This window comes from Coregonus clupeaformis, chromosome 25 (genome assembly GCF_020615455.1).
Source record: "Coregonus clupeaformis isolate EN_2021a chromosome 25, ASM2061545v1, whole genome shotgun sequence".
Lineage (NCBI taxonomy): Eukaryota > Metazoa > Chordata > Actinopteri > Salmoniformes > Salmonidae > Coregonus > Coregonus clupeaformis.
The window spans coordinates 34867537-34876928 of NC_059216.1; the positions used below are offsets into that span (position 1 = coordinate 34867537).

Genomic DNA, 9392 nt, shown 5'->3' on the forward strand with positions numbered 1-9392 from the left:
GCGCACCACTGGCTTGGTGCGGGGAGCAGGAACGGTCGGACCGGGCTGGCGCGCGCGCACCACTGGCTGGTGCGGGGAGCAGGAACGGGCCGGACCGGGCTGACGACGCGCACCACTGGCTTGGTGCGGGGAGCAGGAACGTGCCGGACCGGGCTGGCGACGCGCACCACTGGCTTGGTGCGAGGGAAGGGAACAGGCCGGACCGGGCTGGCGACGCGCACCACTGGCTTGGTGCGAGGGGCAGGAACAGGCCGGACCGGGCTGGCGACGCGCACCACTGGCTTGGTGCGAGGGGAAGGGAACAGGCCGGACCGGGCTGGCGACGCGCACCACTGGCTTGGTGCGAGGGGCAGGAACAGGCCGGACCGGGCTGGCGACGCGCACCACTGGCTTGGTGCGAGGGGCAGGAACAGGCCGGACCGGGCTGGCGACGCGCACCACTGGCTTGGTGCGGGGAGAAGGAACAGGCCGGACCGTACTGGGAACACACACCACTGGCCTTGTGCGGGAAGCAGGAATGGGTCGGGCCGTACTGGGAACACGCACCACTGGCTTAGTGCGGGGATCAGGAACGGGCCGGACCGGACTGGTGACACACACCACTTGCTTGGTGCGAGGAGCGGGACTGGGTTTCCTTATAAACCTCCGCTCCCTCTGCTGCCTAACCAGTTCCTCTCGCCGTGCCTCTACACTCTCCTTCTCCCTTATCGCCTCCAGTAGCTCCTCCCTCTGACCCATTAACTCCTGCTCCCTCATGACCAATAGCCCCCGTAACCTGGTGGCCTCCTCTCCTAGTCCGCAGATTCGCCCTGTAGCTGCCTCCTGCTGCCCCGTCGTCCACGCAGTGTGCCCCCCCCAAAAAAATTATTGGGGTTGCCTCTCGCGTGTCCGTCGTCGGCACGGTTGGCGCCGTTTCTCCTCTCCTGCCTGGGCATTTACCTTTGCCCATGGCCCTTTCCCCGCGAATATCTCCTCCCAAGTCCAGGCTGTCTGTTCCTGGACACACTGCTTGGTCCTCTTACGGTGGGATCTTCTGTCACGATCGTTATTAGATGACTCGTGGAACCAAGGCGCAGCGTGATAAGCGTACATTTTATTTGTACTGAACACACAAACCAAAACAACAAACAAACGATACGTGAAGTCCTAGGTTACCAAAACAAACCTTAACGGAACAAGATCCCACAACCTAACTGGTGCCAACAGGCTGCCTAAGTATGGTCCCCAATCAGAGACAACGAGCTACAGCTGTCTCTGATTGGGAACCACCCTGGCCAACATAGATCAACACGATCTAGAACAAAAACATAGAAAACTCAACATAGAAAATCCACACCCTGGCTCAACATATAAGAGTCCCCAGAGCCAGGGCGTGACAGATGTTAGCTGATGCCAAGCTTTTAGCTCAGTGGGCTCACACAGTATTGAGTCGTGCAACCAACTGCCATTACGACATGTTCATGTAATTTTTTTATTAACACTGCTAAGAGTTTTTTTTATACAGTATACTGTATGTGCTGGAGATAAAGGGAGGTGTATTTTTCCTGACGTACGTGTGTGTGTGTGTACAATTGTCTGTGTGGGTGTGTGCGTGTATTTTCCCCGACGTGGCCTCTCTCTGCATGTCATAATTTTTTGAGACATTTGTGTGTGTGTTACATAAGTCATGCTCATGCACAGTGCTAATCGAATCATTCACATGACCGAGTCATCTGGAGCAGAGGCCCAATCTGCCTCTTCCTCTCCTCTAGTCTCTCTATCCAGATCTCTCTCTCTGGCTCTTTCTCTCGCTCTCATTTTCTGTGAGTCCCTCTCCTAATCTATTCATTAAAGAAAATGTCACTGCTGCTCTTTCACTGTATGTGTCCATTAATATGTTATGAACATGTAATTTATGTACACATATTTAGCAGATGTTATTGCGGGTGTAGTGAAATGCTTGTGTTCCTAGCTCCAACAGTGCAGTAGTATCTAACAATTCACAACATTACACACAAATCTCAAAATAAAAGAATGGAATTAAGAAATATATAAACACACACACAGAGAAAGAGAGAGGACAGTCATAGAGGCACACAATAGCTGTTCTCACACAGAGGACTGAATGGCTGCCCTGTTGGCAGGTCAATAGGTAGGTGAAAGGGGGTTGTGTGGAGGTTGTATGGTGGTTGTGTGAGAGTTGTGAGCGATGGTGCGTTATTGGTCAAAGTTGTGTATATTGTCGTTCCCTAGGGAAAAGCTTGTATTTGTAAATTGTGCATTACTAATGTCTGGTAGAATAAATGATGCAGTCAACAACCTTTTCATTCAACAAAGCGAAAGACAGATGTCATGTACCTTATTTTTTTTGTGATCCAATTGACATTTTACATTTACATTTTAGTCATTTAGCAGACGTTCTTATCCAGAGCGACAATTAGTGAGTGCATACATTTTTCATACTTGCTCTTTCAGATTCTTTCAGATTCTTTCAGATTCTTTCAGATTCTTTCAGGTTCTTTCAGATTCTTTGATCATTGTTGCAGCTCTCAAACACACACACACACAAGTATCTCAGTATGAGAGTTCTTCACAGCATATTAACAAGGGTCACAAGGGTTAGAGGTCAAAGTAGGTCTGCTCCCAGGTTTGTGTGGTCGGGTGTTCGGCCCACTGGATCAGGTGACAACAACAGATAACTCAGGGTTTTAAGCAGACATGGACAAGACATCTGGAATAACTATGTTGTCTACTAGATTAGTGTGTGTTTGTGTGTGTGATATATCGTCTGATGTCCCCAGGGAATGTTCTCTGGAGAAGTCAGCAGGCAAATTCCCAGTCAAAGCTGAATGAAAGTCCCATGTCATACTCACTCCTCCCTCTCTCTCTCTCGCTCTCTCTCTCTCTCTCTCTCTCTCTCTCTCTCCCCCTTTCCCCTGGCTTCTCTCTCTCTGTTTCTCTCTGTCTTTCTTTGTGCCACGGTGTTGCTCTCTCTCTGTTCAGTGTAGTCAGGTTGAGTGGTAGGAGGGAGAATGTATGGCAGAGAGTGAGGGTCTTACTGAGTGTGGGAGATGAGCGTGTGAGGGGTTTTTAGGAAGAAGAGTGTGGGGCAAGAGAGTGTGTGTGTGTATGTAAGTGAGGGCAGTGTGTTTGTGAGTGTGTGTGTGAGTGTCCGTGGGGTGAGCTGCTCGCGTGTCACATTCCAGCGTCCAGGGCTCGACCCCTGTCTACCTGGAGACGGACCTGGAAAACTTTGAAAAATCATTCTTAGAAAACTGTGTGATTGGAAAACCTCTGAAAACCTGTATCTCTCTGTGACTTTGAACTGCTGCTGGTCTTGCTCAGAAAATACTCATCTGTTGTAGGAGTGACAGAGGAGCTTACTTTTCGTTGAAGGAGGGATTCTCTCTACTCTCCACTTCCTCTGTTTCTCCTGCTGGGTCTCTGGGCTTTGGATAGTGGTCTCGCTGGTGCCGCACTTACTACGGCTCAAAACCAGAGGAGAGGAGGGAAAAGGAGAGGGCAGATGAAGAGAGGAGAACATTACATTTAAAAAGTGTTTCAATGGAATGGATTAATAATCTGTACCATGGATATGTAAGTATAAACAGTAGCCTACTTGTTTACGTTAATGTTCCCTTAACGTTTCTGATGGATGAGTGGGACATACAGTATGTGTCTTTGTGTGTGTATGAAGTTGTGTATGTGTGTGTGTGTGTGTGTGTGTGTGTGTGTGTGTGTGTGTGTGTGTGTGTGTGTGTGTGTGTGTGTGTGTGTGTGTGTGTGTGTGTGTGTGTGTGTGTGTGTGTGTGTGTGTGTGTGTGTGTGTGTGTGTGTTGGATAATGTGTGGCATTTAGAGAAGCATAATAACCTAGTGTGTCACAGTGTGACTCCACTGCTGGTCTGTGGGTTTGGCTACAGGGTGCGTGTGATTGTATGTGTGTAGGGAACACACAAACAAACACACACATACACACACACACACACTGGCACCAGCAGAGAGTTGTTGAGTTGATTTATGAATGGGGGGCTCCCACAGTATGGTTGTGGGGGGGTGCAGACTATTTCTCTTTCTTGCTCTCCCTCTCCATCTTCCTCTCCAACTGCCTCGCCCTCTCGTTCAAAAAAACTGGAGGCTTGTAATATTGCTGTGTTTGGACTATAGCATGTTCTAACTATAATATCCTCTCTCTGTTTATGTATCTCTCTCTCTCTCTCTCTCTCTCTCTCTCTCTCTCTTTCTGTCTGTCTGTCTCTTTTTCTCTGTATTCCCATTTGGTCTTTAAGCAGGTTAATGAGATGGTTGTATGTTCAAAGCAGACAAGGAGGAAAGTCCAGTGTCACTCTGCATCAGTCTCAGAGTCAACACACACATGCACATGCACGCTCTTTTGGCTAAATTTGGTCTGAAAGCTGGAGGCTTGGTTTCTCTGGAATATTAATGGCCAGAGCTATGTATGTATGTGTGTGTGTGTGGGCATATTTCTTGTCAGAATTCTGCACACACTGGTCGGAGTCATGCCAAAGTGGGGTAAGAGTTGAGCAGTATGTGAGAGAAATAGGAGCCCAGTTTAAATCAGCACAGGGACTCTGCATTACAATGGACTATTGTGCTGTAAGACTGTCTGTCTGTCTCTGTCTGTACACGTCTGTGTCTATTACCAAGCAATAGGTTTTAGTCTGCACCTGCAGTCTCACAGAAACAGAGTGGAGACTTGAAGAAGAAAACGGAGAGAAGGAAGAGGGGAGAAGAGAGAGGAAAGTAGAGGCTAAAAAGGAGAGTTCATGAACTGCTGAGTGTTTAGTCAAGTCATTCTAACTGTATCAGACTGTAATCCGTTAAGTAGAGTGTTCTAATGAGCTGTAACAAGTTTTAACGAGCTGTGTGTGAGCCAAGTCTGACTCTTATAAAACTCACCTATCATTATCAGCTCAGTCTGTTTGATAAGGACATCAGACAAACCATGCCTAGGTAATAGATTTAATTTAAACTTTAGCTGACCTGGTCAGTTTTCCACCTGGTCTGTTCCCCTCTTTTCCTCTTTGTTTCTCTCTCACCATCCCATCACAAAGCAGCCTTCATGGATTGTTTCACTGACAGTCAACTAAACTCAGTCTGAGTTCACACACAAGCACAAATATAATAATAATAATATGCCATTTAGCAGACACTTTTATCCAAAGCGACTTACAGTCATGCATGCATACATTTTTGTGTATGGGTGGTCCCGGGGCTCGAACCCACTACCTTGCCGTTTCAAGCGCCATGCTCTACCAGCTGAGCTACAGAGGACCACACGTGCACAGCCCCTTCTCCCTATCTCAACCAGCTGTGATACTGTGTAGCCTACAGTTCCCTGTTCCTCATTTTCAGTATTGTTCAAATAATCTCCACGGAAGATAGATGAATATGTTCTGTCATAAATTTACACAGGGCTTTCTCCCTAAAATTTAAGTTATTTATTTCCTTCTTTCTGTTTGTGTGCATTTATGCGCTTGTGCCTGTGTGAGCGATTGCATGAGCGTATGTGAGAAAAGGAGAGAAGGAATATGAGTCCTATGTGTGTAGGAGGGAAGAGAATGAGAGGGGGAGCGCAGGAAAGAGAGAGGGGGAGAAAGTAGGTAGAAGGGGAGAGGGGAAATGGAAGAGAGGGGAGTTTTCTTCAGAGTTGCAGGTCTGTTATTCTGATCAGACAATGACTCATGGACCCTATCCTCCCACACCTTCCCTCTTTCCCTCTTCTCTCTCTTTCTTTCTTTCTCCCCTCTCTCTCTCCCTCTCCTTGGAAAACCGTAAACCAAGGAGCCAGGCTCGCCAAACCATGAAAAGCAGCGCTGCCTTTCTAAGTTTACAGTGTTTACAATCTCTGAAATATTTTCCCTTTCACTAAATACTATCTTTGTGTCCTATCCTTCTGATTGGGTGGAAAGCCACTGTGTTTGGATAACATCTAAGTGGTATTTCTGGGCCTTTTTTGTTGCTTTATTGACTACATAACTGCAATGGCATGTTTGCATGGGGGGAAAGTGGAAACCAATGATTGTCTCAGGCTCTGTAATTTTCTCTAGACTCATCAGACAGACCCACAATCATCCAGAGCCATCAGAGTTTGAAACAGGGTTCATCGCTTGCTGAACGTTTATGTGACACTTTGATTGAACATGTGGCTAATGGGGAGATACCAGGTTAGGGGCATTTCTCAGACTTTCTCATAAATCATGCAATAATTATGAGATAATCTAGAATGATCTTACTTTGTCACTCACTACTCTCCTTCCGTCCCTCTCTCCCTCCCCCCTATTTGAACCCTACAGTGACAGAGAAGACTGCTGTGCTGTTTTCAGCTGAGGACAAGAGAGAACTCAGTTCAGACTTTATGGAAGGGGGTAGACCGGAACAGATGATGCGCTAAGGGTCCAAACATTGTTTCCATAAAACCATATAGGATTAAAGACCAGAGTCAGCCGAGTCTGACTTATAGACAGAAGATACCAGCCTAGACCAGAGAGAGGCCAGACACAGTTAGTGACATCATCATGAATGCCCCACCCACAGGAAGTCCCAGCCCAAATATGGAGGTGAAGGTGGTCTCCCAGGAGATGGCGTTGTTTAGCAACGCCCTGGCGGCCTACACCTTCATAGCAGGTAAACATTGACTGATACAACAGTTGTACAGCACAAGAGGCTGCTGAGTGGAGGAAGGCTCGTAACAATGGCTGGAATGGAGTGAATGGAATGGTATCAAACACATGGAAACAATCTGTTTGAAGTGTTCGATACCATTCCATTTATTCCGTTCCAGTCATTACTATGAGCCCGTCCTCCTCAATTAAGGTGCCACCGGCCGCCTGTGTTGTACAGGTGTAATTGCTGTTGTTTGGAATATATTTTTGTTACAAATGATGATTGAAAAACATGTGCTGTTCAGGTGTCTGTCAGTGTTACCTGCATAAATAAAGAAGATTACTCTTATTATTTTCTGCTCTCATGCTCTTTGTTTGTCTCTCTTTCTCTCTCTCTCCTTCACTCTCTTGTCTCAGACCAGCCGGAGCGAGCAGCTCTGGTGTTTGTTAGTGGTGTGTGTGTGGGTCTCCTTCTCACCCTCTGCGCCCTGGTGGTCCAGATACACTGTCGCACCGACTGTCACTACAGTAACGGACGGCGACATCACCATCAGCATAGAAACAAGACTCATCACCATCACCATAGGGACCATCACTGTCACCACCATCACCAACCTGGCAACCCTAATACAGGCAACCCTGGTGTAACCACAGAGACGAGCGAAGACAGCGACTCAGAGGACTGGGACGACAGGAACTCTGACCTCACGGCTCGACGACGAAGGCGCTTTGAGAGAACGCTGCTGCAAACCAGCGTTTTCACCTCCGCAGAAGGTAACACACACACTGCGTTGGAAACATTTGAAGTACTTTGTTGTTTTTTGTGGTTAAGTGTACAGTTTATTATTAAAATGTTCTGGAAGCAGTTGAAATAAAGTTGGTTTTGTTGTGTTTTGTTTTGGCCTGTAGAGTTGGAGCGAGCTCAGAGGGTTGAGGAGAGAGAGAGGATCATGCGAGAGATCTGGATGAACGGACAGCCTGATGTCAACACTGTCACACGCAGCCTCAACAGATACTACTGACAGGAACGGAGAAAGAGAGGATGAGAGACAGATAGAGAGAGAGAGAGAGAGAGAGAGAGAGAGAGAGAGAGAGAGAGAGAGAGAGAGAGAGAGAGAGAGAGAGAGAGAGAGAGAGAGAGACATACGGATGGAAGAAGAGAAAAAGAAAGGATAGGGAAATGATGCACTTTTTTTAGACAATGTCACATTGAATGGTGCGTGAAGCCTACAGTAGTTGTGGACAGGACTGTTAGCCAGGGAGAGACAAACGGAAATTACACTGGGCACAGAGCCATGGAGAGAGGGTTAGGGTGTGTCTGACACAGTAATGTAGTGGTAAAGAAATAGGTGGGTAAACGCTGATCGCCGTTCGCGGTGAGTAAAGTAGCGTTCCTTATACTTTCAATGCATTTTCCACAAAAATTGCACAAAAAATAAAAAAGGTGCGTAGACGGCTTTTACATGCGTTTATCCTCCACTACACCCCTGGTCTGACATGACACCAGGAGTACGCCAATCTAAGGCTTTTAGAGCTGTGATTATCACCATCACCATTGACAACGGCCCACAATTAACCTCTATGGAAATATCTGCTTTCCTGGCTGAACATTCTGGTTTTTGTACTTTGTACCAGACTGGTACTGTCTTACACAGCACAGTTCACAACAAGGACAAGGACCACAGAGAAAACATCTCAACTAAAATTGAATTTTTGCCTTCACTCAATCTTAATGTGTATTTAATTGATTCACTGTTGTATTTTGTGGATTAATTCCTTTTTATAAAATAGCAACACTTTGTTCGTTTGTCTCAGGGATGCTTTTAAGGGTTGTCGTTGGGGAAATGTTTGTATTTTGTAGATGAAGCAACAATCATTCCTTAGAGAGACTATAACTATGAAACTGTGTCTGTTTGGTTTGTCAGCAGGAGTGTGCATTTATTAGGTAACTAGCACGGTTGTGTGCCTTAAATTTAGTCACGACAGACAGAGGCACTGCTCCAATACAGCCAGCTCCGGAACAGTGCCCTTCAGATAATAAGTGCAATACACTCCCTGTACAGCCCTTAAGAAGCCACCACCATATTGCTAACACCTATCTGCTCCCTTCAGATGTGAAACACTGAAGAGGTAGCTATAGTCTCTACTATATGTATTGCTTTTGGAGTGACGTGGGGTGGTGCAACACTACCTTGTGATGTTTTGAATAGGTTAAATGGTGCAACACAACAGTATTATTCTCTCTGCAGTGTTTCTGGGTGTTTCCCCTAGCTTGTCGTCTGTATTAGAAAAGCTGTCCGTAAAGTGAAACGTCTCTCTGAGAGAGAGGTTCTGTATGCATCCTTCCTTCCTCTCTTCCTTGAGTTAATCACAGATCTGAGAGAGGTGGATAGGTGAAAACAGTAGGATAGCCTTGCCACTTTGTTCTCACTTATCCAGTCAATACAGATCAGTGATTTCCTCAAGGAAGGGAGAAAAGAAGGAAATAAAGATTGCATTAAAGGATACTTTAATTAAGTACTCAAACAGACTGAGACCAACACACTGACCTTTTATTGAATAATAAAACCCTTTAGAAACAAATGATCTGCCTGTTTTGGTCTGTCCTGTGAGTTTATACTACCATCTGCTGTTAACTGTAATGCACTACACCACTTTTTCAATCCCTCCAAAACTAGGCAGTATGCATGAAGGGGCTTCCTTTCCAAATCTTTGGTAAAATTCTGAGTTATTTGGGAACAAATGCCATCACGAGACAAATATTGTATTAACTATCTAATACAGGACA

At 46.3% G+C, this 9392-nt stretch overlaps 1 protein-coding gene across 3 annotated transcripts; it reads left to right on the top strand.

Annotated features, from left to right (window-relative positions):
• Positions 1 to 2946: 2946 nt before the first annotated feature.
• On the top strand, positions 2947 to 8287 carry LOC121539629 (protein eva-1 homolog A-like). 3 transcript variants are annotated; one of them, XR_005995383.2, is made up of 5 exons: positions 2947 to 3576; positions 6050 to 6166; positions 6296 to 6626; positions 7027 to 7378; positions 7514 to 8287. XR_005995383.2 is itself a non-coding variant. In XM_041848270.2 (5 exons), exons 3-5 carry the CDS (start codon positions 6518 to 6520, stop codon positions 7624 to 7626), a joined length of 579 nt encoding a protein of 192 aa, XP_041704204.1. In that variant the 5' UTR covers positions 2947 to 3576; positions 6050 to 6166; positions 6296 to 6517; the 3' UTR covers positions 7627 to 8287. The 3 variants fall into 3 exon arrangements, 2 of the variants coding, with proteins under 2 accessions (XP_041704204.1, XP_041704205.1); XM_041848270.2 differs by having other exon boundaries at positions 7022 to 7378; XM_041848271.2 differs by lacking the exon at positions 6050 to 6166 and having other exon boundaries at positions 7022 to 7378.
• Positions 8288 to 9392: the final 1105 nt, after the last annotated feature.

Bases quoted from the DNA above. Each gene is read 5' to 3' on its own strand.
- LOC121539629 (XM_041848270.2), top strand. From the start codon at position 6,518: ATGAATGCCCCACCCACAGGAAGTCCCAGCCCAAATATGGAGGTGAAG. The intron at 6,627-7,021 runs GTAAACATTGAC...CTCTTGTCTCAG, and splicing joins GGCCTACACCTTCATAGCAG to ACCAGCCGGAGCGAGCAGCT. The intron at 7,379-7,513 runs GTAACACACACA...TTTGGCCTGTAG, and splicing joins CGTTTTCACCTCCGCAGAAG to AGTTGGAGCGAGCTCAGAGG.